Source organism: Salmo salar, chromosome ssa15 (genome assembly GCF_905237065.1).
Source record: "Salmo salar chromosome ssa15, Ssal_v3.1, whole genome shotgun sequence".
In the NCBI taxonomy this organism is placed as follows: Eukaryota; Metazoa; Chordata; class Actinopteri; order Salmoniformes; family Salmonidae; genus Salmo; species Salmo salar.
Window position 1 is genome coordinate 12,373,129 of NC_059456.1, and position 20,788 is coordinate 12,393,916.

At 45.0% G+C, this 20,788-nt stretch overlaps 1 protein-coding gene across 4 annotated transcripts in view; it reads left to right on the forward strand.

Moving 5' to 3' along the window:
* The window catches only part of smarca2 (SWI/SNF related BAF chromatin remodeling complex subunit ATPase 2), a 150,417-nt gene that overhangs the window by 17,117 nt on the left and 112,512 nt on the right, over positions 1–20,788 (forward strand). For all 4 annotated transcript variants that reach the window (XM_045695465.1, XM_045695464.1, XM_045695466.1 and 1 more), the window contains exon 6: positions 8,954–9,200. In XM_045695465.1, the coding sequence (XP_045551421.1) occupies positions 8,954–9,200 (247 nt within the window). The remainder of the gene's footprint in view (positions 1–8,953; positions 9,201–20,788) is intronic.

The following is a 20,788-nucleotide window of genomic DNA, read 5'->3' on the forward strand; positions in this document are numbered from 1 at the left end:
GTCTGGATGCTCCTCATTAATCACATCAGACCAACAAATATTTTTAACATCATCCACAAAAGAGTCACAGCAAAATCTTTTGTATGATCTCTTATGCACTATTTTAGGCCCAGCTTTTGGAACTTTGGCTTTCCTGGATATAGCCACTATATTGTGATCACTGCATCCAATGGGTACAGATACAACTTTAGTACAAATGTGATCAATACATGTGGATGATCTTGTTCCTGTCTAGTTTCTAAACACCCTGGTACGTTGATTAATGAACCAGATTACAGGCACTGGTTACAGTTGGAAGCTTCCTCTTGAGCGGACAGCTTGAAAACCAGTCAATATTCAGGTCCCCAAGAAAGTAGACCTCTGTTTACATCACATACACTATCAAGCATTTCACACACATTATTTACAGTGCATTCGGAAAGTATTCAGACCCCTTGACTTTTTCCACATTTTGTTATGTTACAGCCTTATTATTAAATGTATTAATTAGTTTGTTTCCCTCATCAATCTACACACAAAACCCTATAATGACAAAGCAAAAACAAATATATATATATATATAAAAAAAGAAATATGACATTTATGTAAGTGTAACGGTTGTTGTCGGATAAAGCGGACCAAGACGCAGCGGGGAAATGTGCACTCATCTTCTTTTTTTATTTAGTTGGCAAAGAAGGTGAACCAAAAATAAACACGTACACAAAAAGAAACAATGACGAATAACAGTCCTGTAAGGCTTGAAGCTATACACAGAAACAATCTCCCACAAAACACTAATACAAACACATACCTATTTAAAGGACCCTCAATTGAGAGTCCAACACCCAATTACCTAGACATAGAAATACTAAACTAGAGAGAACATAGAAATACAAAAAACATAACCCAAAACCCGGAAATATTAAAAAACACCCTTCTAAACAAACCACCACCCGAACCACATAAAACAAATACCCTCTGCCACGTCCTGACCAAACTACAATAACAAATAACCCTTATACTGGTCAGGACGTGACAGTACCCCCCCCCAAAGGTGCATACCCCGGATGCACCTCACATGAATAAACAAAATACCCCCAAAACAAAAAAAATCCCCCTAAACTAAAGGGAGGGAAGGGAGGATGGCTGCTGTCACCGACGGCACTCGTGCAACACCCCCCCCCCAACCCACCTAATACTGGAGGTGGCTCAGGTTCCAGTCTACAACCCCCACCCAACCTGTCCACCGCTGCATAATGCTCAGGGCTGTATAACGTCTCTGGGGGCTCCGGACTGTAGGCCGACTCTGGATTCTCCAGACTGTAGGCAGACTCGCTCTGTTCCGGACTGCAGGCAGACTCGCTCGGTTCCGGACTGCAGGCAGACTCGCTCGGTTCCGGACTGCAGGCAGACTCGCTCGGTTCCGGACTGCAGGCAGACTCGCTCGGTTCCGGACTGCAGGCAGACTCGCTCGGTTCCGGACTGCAGGCAGACTCGCTCGGTTCTGGACTGTAGGCTGTTGCCGGATACTCTGGACTGGACACTGTTGCCGGATACTCTGGACTGGACACTGTTGCCGGAAGCTCGAGACTGAGCTGACGCACTGGAAGCCTAATGCGTGGGGCTGGTAGTGGAGCTACCAGACTGGAGACACGCACTTTAAGGCTAGTGCGAGGAGCGGGAACAGGCTGAGTTGGACTGGGCTGACGTATTGTAGGCCTGGTGCGTGGTGCTGGTACTGGATATACCGGGCCGTGGAGAAGCACTGGCGGTCTTGATCGCACCTCCTGCACAACCCGTCCTGGCTGGATGGAACTAGTAGCCCTGTACGAGCGGAGTGCTGGTACAGGGCGAACTGGGCTGTGTAGGGGCCTGATGGTTGCCGTGCGTAGAGCGGGCGTAGGGTAGCACTTGCGAGGGGCTGGGACCACTCGCACAGGACTGTGCGTGTGTAGGGGCGAGATCGTGCGCTCTTCCGCATACCATGGCACCCTCCACTCCATACGATCCTCACAATAAGCACGGGGAGCTGGCTTAGGGCTCACCCTTGGCCCAGCCAAACTACCCGTGTGCCCCCCCAAAAACATTTATTGGGGGTGCCTCTCGTGCTTCTCCCTCAGCGCGTACAAAGCCTCGTACCGATGCCTCTCGGCCTTGGCTGCCTCTATTTCCTCCCGTGGGCGACGGTATTCCTCAGCCTGATGCCAAGGTCCAGCCCCGTCCAAAATTTCCTCCCATGTTCAATTCCCCTGATAGTCCATATAATTGTTCCCTTGCTCCTTACCTCGCTGCTTGGTCCTTGGTTGGTGGGAGATTCGGTCACGGTAGTCGAAGAGATTAGACCAAGGCGCAGCGGGTTGCGTGCTCATCATTATTTATAAGTGAACACAAAAAACAATAAACAAGGAACGACAGTACGACAGTTTTGCAGGCTAAACTAACAGCAGTGCAAAGACAACTACCCACACAGGGACAGGTAAAAAACAAGCTCCTTAAGTATGACTCTCAATCAGAAACAACGATGTACAGCTGTTCCTGATTGAGAGCCACACCAGGCAAACAAAAAAATACACAACATAGAATACAAAACAAGAACATAACCCCAAACCCGGAAATAATAAATCAAACACCCTTCTAAACAAACCACCACCCCGAACCACATAAAACAAATACCCTCTGCCAGGACGTGACAGTAAGTATTTAGACCCTTTACTCAGTACTTTGTTGAAACACCTTTGGCAGCGATTACAGCCTCGAATCTTCTTGGGTATGACGCTACCATCTTGGCACACCTGTATTTGGGGAGTTTCTCCCATTCTTCTCTGCAGATCCTCTCAAGCTCTGTCAGGTTGGATGGGAAGCGTCACTGCACAGCTATTTTCAGGTCTATCCAGAGATGTTCAAGTCTGGGCTCTGGCTGGGCCACTCAAGGACATTGAGACTTGTCCCGAAGCCACTCATGCTTTGTCTTGGCTGTGTGCTTAGGGTTGTTGTCCTGTTGGAAGGGAACCTTCACCCCAGTCTGAGGTCCTGAGCGCTCTGGAGAAGGTTTTCATCAAGGATCTCTCTGTACTTTGCTCCGTTCATCTTTCCCTTTATCCTGACTAGTGTCCCAATCCCTGCCACTGAAAAACATCCCCACAGCATAATTCTGCCACCACCATGCTTCACCGTAGGGATGGTGCCAGGTTTCCTCCAGATGTGGTGCTTTGCATTCAGGCCAAAGAGTTCAAACTTGGTTTCATCAAACCACATAATCTTGTTCCTCATGGTCTGAGAGTCCTTTAGGTGCCTTTTGGCAAACTCCAAGCGGGAGTTTCCTAATATTTAGCTGCACCCCCTTTTGCCCCCAGAACAGCCTCAATTTGTCAGGTCATGGACTCTACAAGGTGTCGAAAGTGTTTCACAGGGATGCTGGTCCATGTTGACTCCAATACTTCCCACAATTGTGTCAAGTTGTCTGGATGTCCTTTGAGTGGTGGACTATTCTTGATACACACAGGAAACTGTTGAGGGTGAAAAACCCAGCAGCGTTGCAGTTCTTGACACAAACCGGTGCGCCTGGCACCTACTACCATACCCTGTTCAAAGGCACTTAAATATTTTGTCTTGCCCATTCACCCTCTGAATGGCACACATACACAATCCATGTATCTTGTTTCTCATGGTCTGAGTCCTTTAGGTGCCTTTTGGCAAACTCTAGGAGGCTGTCATGTGCCTTTTACTGAGGAGTGGCTTCTATCTGGCCACTCTACCATAAAGGCCTGATTGGTGGAGTGGTGCAGAGATGGTTGTCCTTCTGGAAGGTTCTCCCATCTCCACAGAGGAACTCTGGAGCTCTGTCAGAGTGACCATTGGGTTCTTGGTCACCTTTCTGATCAAGGCCCTTCTCCCCCGATTGCTCAGTTTGGCCGGACGGCCAGCTCTAGGAAGAGTCTTGGTGGTTCTAAACTTCATCCGTTTAAGAATGATGGAGGCCACTCTGTTCTTGGGGACCGTTAATGCTGAAGCCATTTTTTGGTACCCTTCTCCAGATCTGTGCCTCAACACAATCCTGTCTCGGAGCTCTAAATCAAATCAAATTGTATTTGTCACATGCGCCGAATACTGGTCATCACCTTACAGTGAAATGCTTTCTTACAAGCCCTTAGCCAACAATGCAGTTTTAAGAAACCTAAATACAGAGAAAAATAAGAAAGAGTAACAATAATTAAAGAGCAGCAGTAAAATAACAAGCGAGGCTATATACAGGGTATTACGGTACAGAGTCAATGTGGAGGCTATATACAGGGTATTACGGTACAGAGTCAATGTGGAGGCTATATACAGGGTATTACGGTACAGAGTCAATGTGGAGGCTATATACAGGGGTTACCAGTACAGAGTCAATGTGGAGACTATATACAGGGGGTACTGGTACAGAGTCAATGTGGAGCCTATATACAGGGGGTACCGGTACAGAGTCAATGTGGAGGCTATATACAGGGGGTACCGGTACAGAGTAAATGTGGAGGCTATATACAGGGGGTATCGGTACAGAGTCAATGTGGAGGCTATATACAGGGGGTACCGGTACAGAGTCAGTGTGGAGGCTATATACAGGGGGGTACCAGTACAGAGTCAATGTAAAGGCTATATACAGGGGGTACCAGTACAGAGTCAATGTGGAGGCTATATACAGGGTGGTACCAGTACAGAGTCAATGTGGAGGCTATATACAGGGGGTACCGGTACAGAGTCAATGTGGAGGCTATATACAGGGGGTACCGGTACAGAGTCAATGTGGAGGCTATATACAGGGGGTACCGGTACAGAGTCAATGTGAAGGCTATATACAGGGGGTACCGGTACAGAGTCAATGTGGAGGCTATATACAGGGGGTACCGGTACAGAGTCAATGTGAAGGCTATATACAGGGGGTACCGGTACAGAGTCAATGTGAAGGCTATATACAGGGGGTACCGGTACAGAGTCAATGTGAAGGCAGGGGGTACCAGTACAGAGGGTACCAGTACAGAGTCAATGTGTGGGGGCACCGGTTTGTTGAGGTAATTGAGGTCATGTATACAGTTGAAGTCAGAAGTTTACATACACTTAGGTTGTAGTCATTAAAACTTATTTTTCAACCACTCCACAAATTTCTTGTTAACAAACTATAGTTTTGGCAAGTCGGTTAGGACATCTACTTTGTACGTGATCCTAACTGATTTAAGACAGAATTTAAGAATTTTTACTGGGATTAAATGTCAGGAATTGTTAAAAACGGAGTTTAAATGTATTTGGCTAAGGTGTATGTAAACTTCTGACTTCAACTGTACATGTAGATAGAGTTATTAAAGTGACATAGATAATAACAGAGTAGCAGCAGTGTAAAAGTTGGGGGGCCAATGCAAGTAGTCTGGGTAGCCATTAGTTTATCAGTTTAACTTGTCAAAGTTTTATTGACAGTAGCTTATGTGTAGGCCTGTATTATTAGCTGTTTGGTTTGCATTCGATTAGTCTATCTAATCTTAGAATTGTTTGTTCTCTCTCTCGTTATTACTATACTGTTTTTATTTAAGCTATTGGCAAACTTTCTGAGATGGTACACCGTTATGCCTATACATTCATTCGATTGTTGTAGGGTGTGCCTTGGCCAACAAATTACCTTCACATTCAAATGGAGATTAGGGAGATTAAAGGGAAATTAACCTCTCTAGGGAAGGTGGGATGAAATCGTCCCACTTACGTAACAGCCAGTGGAATCCTGTGGCGCGTTATTCAAATACTTTAGAAATGCTATTACTTCAATTTCTCAAACATATGACTATTTTACACCATTTTAAAGACAAGACTCTCGTTAATCTAACCACACTGTCCGATTTCAAAAAGGCTTTACAATGAAAGCAAAACATTAGATTATGTCAGCAGAGTACCCAGCCAGAAATAATCAGACACCCATTTTTCAAGCTAGCATATAATGTCACATAAACCCAAACCACAGCTAAATGCAGCACTAACCTTTGATGATCTTCATCAGATGACACGCCTAGGACATTATGTTATACAATACATGCATGTTTTGTTCAATCAAGTTAATATTTATATCAAAACCCAGCTTTTTACATTAGCATGTGACGTTCAGAACTAGCCTACCCACCGCAAACTTCCGGTGAATTTACTAAATTACTCAAGATAAACGTTCACAAAAAACATAACAATTATTTTAAGAATTATAGATACAGAACTCCTCTATGCACTCGCTATGTCCGATTTTAAAATAGCTTTTCGGTGAAAGCACATTTTGCAATATTCTAAGTAGATAGCCCGGCATCACAGGGCTAGCTATTTAGACACCCACAAAGTTTGGCACTCACCAAAGTCAGATTTACTATAAGAAAAATGTTATTACCTTTGCTGTTCTTCGTCAGAATGCACTCCCAGGACTCCCAGGACAAAATAATCCATAGTTATGTTCAAATATCCTCTGTTTTGTTCGTGCGTTCAAGACACTATCCGAAGTGTAAAGAAGGGTGACGCGCCCGACGCGTTTCGTGACAAAAAAAATCTAAATATTCCATTACCGTACTTCGAAGCATGTCAACCGCTGTTTAAAATCAATTTTTATGCAATTTTTCTTGTAAAAAAGCGATAATATTCCGACCGGGAATCAGTGTTTTAGTACAAAGAGAGAGAAAATAAAAACATGGGGTCGCCTCGTGCACGCGCCTCAGTCTCATTGTCCTCTGATAGACCACTTACCAAAGGCGCTAATGTTTTTCAGCCAGGGGCTGCCTCGACATCATTCAGCTTTTTTCCGGGTTCTGAGAGCCTATGGGAGCCGTAGGAAGTGTCACGTTACAGCAGAGATCCTAAGTTTTCAATAAAATGAGTCAAGAAGCCCAAGGAATGGTCAGGGAGGGCACTTCCTGTACAGAATCTTCTCAGGTTTTTGCCTGCCATATGAGTTCTGTTATACTCACAGACACCATTCAAACAGTTTTAGAAACTTTAGGGTGTTTTCTATCCAAAGCCAATAATTATATGCATATTCTAGTTTCTGGGCAGTAGTAATAACCAGATTAGATCAGGTACGTTTTTATCCGGCCGTGTAAATACTGCCCCCTAGCCCTAACAGGTTAAGATATTAAAATAATGAGCCAGACAACGGAGTGTCCGCTGCAAAAGGCCCATGATTATCCCACATTGGAGAGGAGAGGAGAAAAAACATGACATTTGGTGCTTTCCACTCTTTCTACAATCTTAATTGTTCTCTTGCACTATGTTAATAGTCTAACTACCACATATGTATTGAAAATTCCTGCTATGGCAATTAGAGAAAAGGCCATTTGGCATGTCGCCGTGCTGTGTGCTCTGTTGTGCACTGCTAGATTCGAGCGATGCAGTTAAGTTAAAATATGCTAAACCATCGTTTGGGACATCGACGATGGCTGTCAACAATCGTTGATAGATGATGCAATCGTAAAATCGCCCAATCCTCCCTGGCCTTAAGTTTAACCCGGGTGTACACTAGGCACAGCCTGACCTGGGACCATGCCTCAGGACTGTCTGGCCTGATGACTCCTTGCTATTCCCGGTCCACCTAGTCGTGCTGCTGCTCCTGTTTCAACTGTTCTGCCTGTGGCTATGGAACCCTGACCTGTTCACTGGACGTGCTACCTTGTCCCAGACCTGCTGTTTTCAACTCTCTAGAGACAGCAGGAGCGGTAGAGATACTCTGAATGATCGGCTATGAAAAGCAAACTGACATTTACTCCTGAGGTGCTGACCTGTTGCACCCTATACAACCACTGTGATTATTATTATTTGGCCCTGCTGGTCATTTATGAACATTTGAACATCTTGGCCATGTGCTCTTATAATCTCCACCCGGCACAGCCAGAAGAGGACTCGCCACCCCTCAGAGCCTGGTTCCTCTCTAGGTTTCTTCCTAGGATCCTGCCTTTCTAGGGAGTTTTTCCTAGCCACCGTGCTTCTACATCTGCATTGCTTGCTGTTTGGGGTTTTAGGCTGGGTTTCTGTATATCACTTTGTGACATCAACTGATGTAAAAAGGGCTTCATAAATACATTTGATTGATTGATACACTACACGATTTTGGCCTAGATTTAGATGTCCCCGACAAGTGTTTGAGATCGGTGACAAAATCCCCATGTGAGCGGGTCAGACGCAATCTGAGGGCTACCGATCCCGTCCTTGAGCAGTACCAGACATCCCAAAATTTTTGCAAATATGTTTGATTTTATCGGCACAGAATCTGCAATGCGCTTTTATCGTGAGATGTGCAACGACAAGTTTTGAGATCGGTGATCAGCAATAGCCAATGAGAGCTCACAGGAGAAGAAGCCAGTGAGATGATGACGTTGTTTCGCACAGTGTAGACTCTCGAACAGGAGCCATGACTACTACTAGTGTGCGTTTGTACTTGCCTTTAACCAAAGCCAAAGTGTTAAATTATTACAGCTCTGAAGTTCACAATCAATGTTATTCAATTCAAAATGTTGGCTAGATATTTTAGCTCTGAATGGCAGGTGTGAATGTCTGACTGTTGTCTTTTGAGGCTACTTTGTTCTGGCTTTGTTAACAATCTAATCACATCATTGTTTTCGCCAGACAGCGTGGTGGTATGGAAAATCCTCACGACCAAGTGAAGAATCTTGTAGTGTGTAACCCCCGTCTGTGCCACATCGTTTTAGTTGTGCTTACCACTATGTTGGCAATACAGAAAAGCTACAGGAAAGACAGTCGTTTAATGTGAGAGGCTCAGCGATTTTGAAAGTTGTGCAGTGTACACCCTTTAGTCTGGCTCAGTTAATCCTAACCCAGACCCTGACTTGAAGGTTAGTCTGGCTCAGTTAATCCTAACCCAAACCCTGGTTTGAGGGTTAGTCTGGCTCAGTTTAATTTGGATAGTCTAATTGTTTGATTTATGTAATGTGATTGATCACAGATATTTATGCTTTTCCTGTTTCAGGTCAAGGTGGTGATACTCCCAGCAACCCCCAGAAGCTTCTAGCTCCGCCACCCAGTGGTAGACCCTCACCTGTCCCACCCCAGGCCCCTCCCCCTGGACCCATGTCCGGCCCCTCTATTACCCATCAGCCCCAGGGACAGCAGCCGTCGCCCGTCATCACACTGCAACAGAAACAGAACCGCGTCACGCCCATCCAGAAACCACAGGGCCTGGACCCAACAGAGATACTGCAGGAGAGAGAGTACAGGTAACCTCTAACCCCTAACCCATCCAGAAACCACAGGGCCTGGACCCCACAGAGATCCTGCAGGAGACCAACAACACGAGCGACCGACACAACACAAGTGACGTCATCAGAGTGTGCAGCTGAACACTTTGTTATTTTTGACTAAAACATAACCAATATTCGCCAGAGTGGCGCTGCGGTCTAAGGCCCTGCATCTCAGTAGTAAAGGCGTCACTACAGACCCTGGTTCGATTCCAGACTGTATCACAACCGGCCGTGATTGAAGTCCCATAGGGCGGCGCACAATTGGCCCAGCGTCGTCCGGGTTACACAAAACTCAAACCGGCTGCGTGCGTGCGCCATCGTGCATAAATGTATTTTGTCCCCCCACACCAAACGCGATCACGACACGCAGGTTAAAATATCAAAACAAACTCTGAACCAATTACATTAATTTGGGGACAGGTCGAAAAGCATTAAACATTTATGGCAATTTAGCTAGCACTTGCTAGCTAATTTGTCCTATTTAGCTAGCTTGCTGTTGCCAGCCAATTTGTCCTGGGATATAAACATTGAGTTGTTATTTTACCTGAAATGCACAAGGTCCTCTACTCCAACAATTAATCCACACATTAAACGGTCAACCGAATCGTTTCTAGTCATCTCTCCTCCTTCTAGGCTTTTTCTTTTCTTTATATTGCGATTGGCAACTTTCATAAATTAGGTGCATTACCGCTACTGACCTCGTTCGTCTTTCAGTCACCCACGTGCGTATAACCAATAAGGAGATGGCACGTAGGTACCTGCTTCTATAAACCAATGAGGAGATGGTAGAGGCAGGACTTGCAGCGCGATCAGCGTCAGAAATAGAACTGACTTCTATTTTAGCCCTTGGCAACGCAGACGCTCGTTGGCCCCCGCGAGCGTGGGTGCAATAATTGAATAACATACATTTCTACATTTATTTTGGTGTAGTCAGCCTGTTAGGGTTTGGCCGGAGTTGGCCGCCATTGTATATAAAAATGTGTTCTTAACTGACTTGCCTAGTTAAATAAAGGTTAAATAAAAAATGGAATAAAAGTCCCAGATGAGTTTTGCAGTGGAGCCTCTTTGGAGGAATTAATGAACGGTTCCAGTGCTGTAGGAGCTGTATCTACTACGATCTGTTTCAGGACAAACAGGATCATCAGGACAAACTGGATCACTCAGAGTTCCAATGCGGCAATTGTTTGCTTGCCGAAGATTATAGGCTTGAGGTGGCTTCCTTGATCACACAGGTCACCAGCCTACTTAAGAAACTGGGGAAAACGCAGAGTGGAATGTTTTCTACGCCGGTGGCTGGACGGCATTCGTGCATTTTGGATCCGTCAGTCCAATCTGATGGATTCCTGTTGGATTCCTGAAGTCCAATCTTGTCGTTTGTCGTTACCTGACTGGCACGTGTTTCCCGGAGTTCGCCCATCTGGTAGCTGAGTCGAAGGAGCACAGCAAGAGGAGCATGGCAATCAATGATGGTCACATGTCACGAGCTGTGGAAGCCAAAGACCACGGCCTCCCGCAAAGCAGTCTACACTCCCAGCGAGAGGCCCGGAGAGGATACAAACAATGTATAGTTTCGCCGTCCTGGAGCCTGATCTTCCTGCATCTTCGTCTATGGGGGTACCTGTGTCTGCAGCCGCAGTGCCTACTCCTACGATTTCAAAGTGGACGTCTGCTACCTTCCGTCCCTGCTCGGGATTGAGAGGGACTTCTCCATCTGTCGGAGGCCTGCGCCGGGAGCAACAGGCTTAATGTTTCCTGCCTCTCGCTCGTCCATAAAGGGTTCTCCGAATCCTGTGACGCGTGGGAGTGGGTAGATTTTCTGACCTTCTCGCCAGCCGTGATTTTGGGCAGCTCCATGGTAAGAAATGTGACCGTTCCTGGTGCAAAAACCATGTCCTATCCCGGAGCTTGAGTAAATGATGACATTACTAAGCTGCTCCTGAATGGACTACACCAGGACATGGAAATCAATTCTATCGTAGTCCATGTGGGTTTTAATGACATTATGGAGGGCAGCTCTGAACAGTTGAAACTGGATTTTAAAGAGCTGATTGACTTTCTGCTAAACATTAATAAAAGACCCATCATATCTGGCCCAGTGCCATCTCTGAATCGTGGCATTGAACTCTTTAGCAGGATTCTTTCTCTTCACAACTGGCTACGTGATTATTGCAGCTCAATGGGTAAAACTTTTGTTGACAATTTCGATACCTTCTGGAAAAAGGTACACGTTTTATAAGGATGGGATCCACACAAATCATTTGGGTTCCTGGATCCTTTCACAGCATTATAAGGCTGCGTTGAGACAATGACTTATCAATGACCCAAGTCCAGCTCATTTTATCAAATCACATTTTATTTAACCTTTATTTAACCTGTAAAAACCCATTGAGGTTAAAAAGCTCTTTTGCGAGGGTGACCTGGCAAGAAGACAGGGAAATAGCAGCGTGTCCATAAAATTTTACAGAAAAATACAAAATACACATAAAAGACAGTGTCACAAGTTACAATTTAAGATTAGAAACAACTGCAACTATCACAAACAGTGTTGTCGTTCAGAGTCTTAAAAATAGGCAAGGACACTAACTCCCCTAACTTTAACATCTTTTGAAGCATGTTCCAGGATGAAGGGGCATTATGGGAAAAATATTTTTTCCCCATCTCAGTTCTAGCCTTAGGAACAGACAAGGACAGCAGCGACTGTGAACAAAGACTGTATTGAGGGACTGATCTGGTCTGTAAGGAACAGATACAAAGGGAGTTGTCCCATCAATGCTTTGACCACAAAAGTGTACCAGTGCTTTAGCCTCCTGGTGGAGAGAGGGGTCATTGCACCATAGCATACAGATCACAGTGGTGGGTCAGTGATCTAGCATCAGTAATAGATCTTAAAGCACCATGATACACTGTGTCCAGAGTTTCTAAGGTACTTGCTGAGGCCTGCATATAGAAAATATCACAATTAAAAATAAAAATAAATCTTTCACCTTTTATTTAACCAGGTAGGCTAGTTGAGAACAAGTTCTCATTTCCAATTGCGACCTGGCCAAGATAAAGCAAAGCAGTGCGACACAAACAACAACACAGAGTTACACATGCAATAAACAAACATACAGTCAATAAGACAATGGAACAAATAAAAAGTCTATATACAGTGTGTGCAAATGGCATGAGGAGGTAGGCAATAAATAGGCCATAGTAGCGAAGTAATTATTAACACTGGAGTGATAGATGAGCAGATGATGATGAGCAGATGATGGTGTGTAAGTAGTGATACTGGTGTCCAAAAGAGCAGCAAACTAAATAAAAACAATATGGGGATGAGGTAGGTAGATTGGGTGGGCTATTTACAGATGGGCTATGTACAGCTGCAGCGATCGGTTAGCTGCTCAAATAGCTGATGTTTAAAGTTAGTGAGGGAGATATAAGTCTCATAATCCAGCACTGATTATGCTGAATTACATTGGCTGCACAAATGTATTGCAAATTGAGAAATCATGTGATTAAACTTAATAAAAAGTAGAAACTACACTATGAAACAAAGAATGATAGTAAAAAGCTTTGGAGCACCTTAAATGAAATGTTGGGCAAAAAGGCAAACTCAGCTCCATCATTTATTGAATCAGATGGCTCATTCATCACCATACCGACTGATATTGCCATTGGCAAGATTAGCAAATTTAGGCTTGACATGCCAGCAACTAACGCTGATGCTACACATACAAGTATATCTGACCAAATTATGAAAGACAAGCATTGTAATTTTGAATTCCGTAATGTAATGTGCATTATTGTTGTCTATCAACAATGACAAGCCACCAGGGTCTGACAACTTGGATGGAAAATTACTGTGGATAATAGTGGACGATATTGCCACATATTCAATTTAAGCCTACTAGAAAGTGTGTGCCCTCAGGCCTGGAGGGAAGCAAACGTTATTCCCCTACTCAAGAATAGTAAAGCCCCCTTTACTGGCTCAAATAGCCCACCAATCAGCCTGTTACCAAACCTTAGTAAACTTTTGGAAAAAATTGTGTTTGACCAGATCCAATACTATTTTACAGTAAACAAATTGACAACACTTATAGGTAAGGACATTCAACACGCACAGCACTTACACAAATGACTGATGATTGGCTGAGAGAAACTGATGATAAAAAGATTGTGGGGGCTGTTTTGTTAGACTTCAGTGCGGCTTTTGATATTAAAAACGTATGTGTTATGGCTTTACAACCCCTGCTATATTGTGGATAAAGAGTTACCTGCCTAACAGAACACAGAGGGTGTTCTTTAATGGAAGCCTCTTAAATATAATCCAGGTTTAATCAGGAATTCCCCAGGGCAGCTGTTTAGGCCCCTTACTTTTTTCAATCATTACTAACGACATGCCACTGGCTTTGAGTAAAGCCAGTGTGTCTATGTATGTGGATGACTCAACACTTTACAGTTTAGCTATTACAGCGACTGAAATGACTGCAACACTTAACAAAGAGCTGCAGTTAGTTTCAGTGGGTGGCAAGGAATAAGTTAGCATTTAAAAAACTAAAACCATTGTATCACCTGTAGCTCAGTTGGTAGAGCATGGTGTTTGCAACACCAGGGTTGTGGGTTCGATTCCCACGGGGGGCCAGCACAGGAAAAAAAAATATATAATGTTTAGAAATGAAATGTATGCATTCACTACTGTAAGTCGCTCTGGATAAGAGCGTCTGCTAAATGACTAAAATGTAAATGTAAAATGTATTTGGGACAAATCGTTTACTAAACCCTAAACCTCAACTAAATCTTGTAATAAATAATGTGGAAATTGAGAAAGTTGAGGTGACTAAACTGCTTGGAGTAACCCTGGATTGTAAACTGTCCTGGTCAAAACATATTGATACAACAGTAGCTAAGATGGGGAGAAGTCTGTCCATAATAAAGCGCTGCTCTGCCTTCTTAACAACACTGTCAACAAGGCAGGTCCTACAGGCCCTAGTTTCTACCTTCTTAACAACACTGTCAACAAGGCAGGTCCTACAGGCCCTAGTTTTGTGGCACCTGACTACTGTTCAGTCGTGTGGTCAGGTGCCACAAAGAGGGACTTAGGAAAATTGCAATTGGCTCAGAACAGGGCAGCACGGCTGGCCCTTGGATGTACACAGAGAGCTAATATTAATAATATACAGGTCAATCCCTCCTTGCTCAAAGACGAGGAGGGATTTACTTGATAACTACTTGTATTTATGAGAGGTATTGACATGTTGAATGAACCGAGCTGTCTGTCTAAACTACTGGCAGACAGCTCGGACACTCATGCATACCCAACAAGACATGCCACGAGGTCTCTTCACAGTCCCCAAGTCCAGAACAGACTATGGGAGGCGCACAGTACTACATAGAGCCATAACTACATGGAACTCTATTCCACATCAAGTAACTGATGCAAGCAGTAAAATTAGATTTAAAAAGCAGATAAACCCCTTATGGAACAGACTGTTAAGCTGCCTTGGCAGAGCTAATAGGTATCAATAATATATCAATAATACATACTAATACAGGTATCTATCTACCTCGGTAACTAAATCGCTCAGAAACACTTATTCTTTTATCTTATATTTTGTTTGAATGTATTGTTTTACTAGAGTGGCCAGGCTGTGTACCACTCTCTAACATAACCTCTGAGTGGCCCTGGATCTGTCAGCAGCTCTTCTCAGGAAGGAAAATACTGTATGTCTGTGATGTGATTTCTCCCTACCTGATAGTATCTGATCTCGCCCTACCTGATAGTACCTGATCTCTCCCTACCTGATGGTACCTGATCTCTCCCTACCTGATGGTACCTGATCTCTCCCTACCTGATGGTCCCTGATCTCTCCCTACCTGATAGTACCTGATCTCTCCCTACCTGATAGTACCTGATCTCTCCCTACCTGATAGTACCTGATCTCTCCCTACCTGATAGTATCTGATCTCTCCCTACCTGATAGTATCTGATCTCTCCCTACCTGATAGTATCTCTCCCTACATGATAGTACCTCTCCCTACCTGATAGTACCTGATCTCTCCCTACCTGATAGTATCTCTCCCTACCTGATAGTACCTGATCTCTCCCATCCTGATAGTACCTGATCTCTCCCTACCTGATAGTACCCGATCTCTCCCTACCTGATAGTATCTCTCCCGACCTGATAGTACCTGATTTCTCCCTACCTGATAGTACTTTATCTCTCCCTGATCTCTCCCTACATGATAGTACCTGATCTCTCCCTACCTGATGGTACCTGATCTCTTCCTACCTGATGGTACCTGATCTCTCCCTACCTGATGGTACCTGATCTCTCCCTACCTGATGGTATCTGATCTCTCCCTACCTGATAGTACCTGATCTCTCCCTACCTGATCTCTCCGTACCTGATAGTACCTCTCCCTACCTGAGAGTACCTCTCCCTACCTGATAGTACCTGATCTCTCCCTACCTGATAGTATCTCTCCCTACCTGATAGTACCTGATCTCTCCCTACCTGATAGTATCTCTCCCCACCTGATAGTACCTGATCTCTCCCTACCTGATAGTATCTGATCTCTCCCTACCTGATAGTATCTGATCTCTCCCTACCTGATAGTACCTGATCTGTCCCTACCTGATAGTATCTGATCTCTCCCTACCTGATAGTATCTCTCCCTACCTGATAGTACCTGATCTCTCCCTACCTGATAGTACCTGATCTCTCCCTACCTGATAGTATCTGATCTCTCCCTACCTGATAGTATCTGATCTCTCCATACCTGATAGTACCTGATCTGTCCCTACCTGATGGTATCTGATCTCTCCCTACCTGATAGTATCTCTCCCTACCTGATAGTATCTGATCTCTCCCTACCTGATAGTATCTGATCTCTCCCTACCTGATAGTATCTGATCTCTCCCTACCTGATAGTACCTGATCTCTCGCTACCTGATAGTATCTCTCCCTACCTGATGGTATCTGATCTCTCCCTACCTGATAGTACCTGATCTCGCCCTACCTGATAGTACCTGATCTCTCCCTACCTGATAGTACCTGATCTCTCCCTACCTGATAGTACCTGATCTCTCCCTACCTGATGGTACCTGATCTCTCCCTACCTGATAGTATCTCTCCCTACCTGATAGTACTTTGTCTCTCCCTGATCTCTCCCTACATGATAGTACCTGATCTCTCCCTACCTGATAGTTCCTGATCTCTCCCTACCTGATGGTATCTGATCTCTCCCTACCTGATAGTATCTCTCCCTACCTGATAGTATCTCTCCCTACCTGATAGTATCTGATCTCTCCCTACCTGATAGTATCTGATCTCTCACTACCTGATAGTACCTGATCTGTCCCTACCTGATGGTATCTGATCTCTCCCTACCTGATAGTATCTCTCCCTACCTAATAGTACTTTATCTCTCCCTGATCTCTCCCTACATGATAGTACCTGATCTCTCCCTACCTGATAGTACCTGATCTCTCCCTACCTGATAGTACCTGATCTCTCCCTACCTGATAGTACCTGATCTCTCCCTACCTGATGGTACCTTATCTCTCCCTACCTGATAGTATCTGTCCCTACCTGATAGTACCTGATCTCTCCCTACCTGATGGTATCTGATCTCTCCCTACCTGATAGTATCTCTCCCTACCTGATAGTATCTCTCCCTACCTGATGGTATCTGATCTCTCCCTACCTGATAGTATCTCTCCCTACCTGATAGTATCTGATCTGTCCCTACCTGATAGTACCTGATCTCTCCCTACCTGATAGTATCTCTCCCTACCTGATTGTACCTGATCTCTCCCTACCTGATAGTATCTGATCTCTCCCTACCTGATAGTATCTCTCCCTACCTGATAGGTCCTGATCTCTCCCTACCTGATAGTACCTGATCTCTCCCTACCTGATAGTACCTGATCTTTCCCTACCTGATAGCATCTGATCTCTCCCTACCTGATAGTATCTCTCCCTACCTGATAGTATCTGATCTCTCCCTACCTGATGGTATCTGATCTCTCCCTACCTGATAGTATCTCTCCCTACCTGATAGTACCTGTTCTCTCCCTACCTTATAGTACCTGATCTCTCCCTACCTGATAGTATCTCTCCCTACCTGATAGTACCTGATCTCTCCCTACCTGATAGTATCTCTCCCTACCTGATAGTACCTGATCTCTCCCTACCTGATAGTATCTGATCTCTCCCTACCTGATAGTACCTGATCTCTCCCTGATCTCTCCCTACATGATAGTATCTCTCCCTCCCTGATAGTACCTGATCTCTCCCTACCTGATAGTACCTGATCTCTCCCTACCTGATGGTATCAGATCTCTCCCTACCTGATAGTATCTCTCCCTACCTGATAGTATCTCTCCCTACCTGATGGTATCTGATCTGTCCCTACCTGATAGTACCTGATCTCTCCCTACCTGATAGTATCTCTCCCTACCTGATTGTACCTGATCTCTCCCTACCTGATAGTACCTGATCTCTCCCTACCTGATAGTATCTCTCCCTACCTGATAGTATCTCATCTCTCCCTACCTGATAGTACCTGATCTTTCCCTACCTGATAGTACCTGATCTCTCCCTACCTGATAGTATCTGATCTCTCCCTACCTGATAGTATCTCCCCCTACCTGATAGTATCTGATCTCTCCCTACCTGATGGTATCTGATCTCTCCCTACCTGATAGTATCTCTCCCTACCTGATAGTATCTCTCCCTACCTGATGGTATCTGATCTCTCCCTACCTGATAGTATCTCTCCCTACCTGATAGTATCTGATCTCTCCCTACCTGATAGTACCTGATCTCTCCCTACCTGATAGTATCTCTCCCTACCTGATAGGTCCTGATCTCTCCCTACCTGATAGTACCTGATCTCTCCCTACCTGATAGTACCTGATCTCTCCCTACCTGATTGTACCTGATCTCTCCCTACCTGATGGTACCTGATCTCTCCCAGCTGATAGTACCTGATCTCTCCCTACCTGATGGTATCTGATCTCTCCCTACCTGATAGTACCTGATCTCTCCCTACCTGATAGTACCTGATCTCTCCCTACCTGATAGCATCTGATCTCTCCCTACCTGATAGTATCTCTCCCTACCTGATAGTATCTGATCTCTCCCTACCTGATGGTATCTGATCTCTCCCTACCTGATAGTATCTCTCCCTACCTGATAGTACCTGATCTCTCCCTACCTGATAGTACCTGATCTCTCCCTACCTGATAGTATCTCTCCCTACCTGATAGTACCTGATCTCTCCCTACCTGATAGTACCTGATCTCTCCCTACCTGATAGTATCTCTCCCTACCTGATAGTACCTGATCTCTCCCTACCTGATAGTACCTGATCTCTCCCTACCTGATAGTACCTGATCTCTCCCTACCTGATAGTATCTGATCTCTCCCTACCTGATAGTATCTGATCTCTCCCTACCTGATAGTACCTGATCTCTTCCTACCTGATAGTATCTCTCCCTACCTGATAGTACCTGATCTCTCCCTACCTTATAGTACCTGATCTCTCCCTACCTGATAGTATCTCTCCCTACCTGATAGTACCTGATCTCTCCCTACCTGATAGTATCTCTCCCTACCTGATAGTACCTGATCTCTCCCTACCTGATAGTACCTGATCTCTCCCTACCTGATAGTATCTCTCCCTACCTGATAGTACCTGATCTCTCCCTACCTGATAGTACCTGATCTCTCCCTACCTGATAGTATCTCTCCCTACCTGATAGTACCTGATCTCTCCCTACCTGATAGTATCTCTCCCTACCTGATAGTACCTGATCTCTCCCTACCTGATAGTATCTCTCCCTACCTGATAGTACCTGATCTCTCCCTACCTGATAGTACCTGATCTCTCCCTGATCTCTCCCTACATGATAGTATCTCTCCCTCCCTGATAGTACCTGATCTCTCCCTACCCGATGGTATCTGATCTCTCCCTACCTGATAGTATCTCTCCCTACCTGATAGTACCTGATCTCTCCCTACCTGATGGTATCTGATCTCTCCCTACCTGATAGTATCTCTCCCTACCTGATAGTATCTGATCTGTCCCTACCTGATAGTACCTGATCTCTCCCTACCTGATAGTATCTCTCCCTACCTGATTGTACCTGATCTCTCCCTACCTGATAGTACCTGATCTCTCCCTACCTGATAGTATCTCTCCCTACCTGATAGTACCTGATCTCTCCCTACCTGATAGTACCTGATCTCTCCCTACCTGATAGTATCTCTCCCTACCTGATAGTATCTGATCTCTCCCTACCTGATAGTACCTGATCTCTCCCTACCTGATAGTACCTGATCTCTCCCTACCTGATAGTATCTGATCTCTCCCTACCTGATAGTATCTCTCCCTACCTGATAGTATCTGATCTCTCCCTACCTGATAGTATCTGATCTCTCCCTACCTGATAGTATCTCTCCCTACCTGATGGTATCTGATCTCTCCCTACCTGATAGTACCTGATCTCTCCCTACCTGATAGTATCTCTCCCTACCTGATAGTATCTGATCTCTCCCTACCTGATAGTATCTCTCCCTACCTGATAGTACCTGATCTCTCCCTACCTGATAGTACCTGATCTCTCCCTACCTGATAGTAGCTCTCCCTACCTGATTGTACCTGATCTCTCCCTACCTGATAGTATCTGATCTCTCCCTACCTGATAGTATCTCTCCCTACCTGATAGGTCCTGATCTCTCCCTACCTGATAGTACCTGATCTCTCCCTACCTGATAGTATCTCTCCCTACCTGATAGTACCTGATCTCTCCCTACCTGATGGTATCTGATCTCTCCCTAGCTGATAGTACCTGATCTCTCCCTACCTGATAGTATCTGATCTCTCCCTACCTGATAGTACCTGATCTCTCCCTACCTGATAGTACCTGATCTCTCCCTACCTGATAGTATCTGATCTCTCCCTACCTGATAGTATCTCTCCCTACCTGATAGTATCTGATCTCTCCCTACCTGATGGTATCTGATCTCTCCCTACCTGATAGTATCTCTCCCTACCTGATAGTACCTGATCTCTCCCTACCTGATAGTACCTGATCTCTTCCTACCTGATAGTATCTCTCCCTACCTGATAGTACCTGATCTCTCCCTACCTTATAGTACCTGATCTCTCCCTACCTGATAGTACCTGATCTCTCCCTACCTGATAGTACCTGATCTCTCCCTACCTGATAGTACCTGATCTCTCCCTACCTGATAGTATCTGATCTCTCCCTACCTGATAGTACCTGATCTCTCCCTACCTGATGGTACCTGATCTCTCCCTACCTGATAGTATCTCTCCCTACCTGATAGTACCTGATCTCTCCCTACCTGATAGTACCTGATCTCTCCCTACCTGATAGTACCTGATCTCTCCCTACCTGATAGTATCTCTCCCTACCTGATAGTACCTGATCTCTCCCTACCTGATAGTACCTGATCTCTTCCTACCTGATAGTATCTCTCCCTACCTGATAGTACCTGATCTCTCCCTACCTTATAGTACCTGATCTCTCCCTACCTGATAGTATC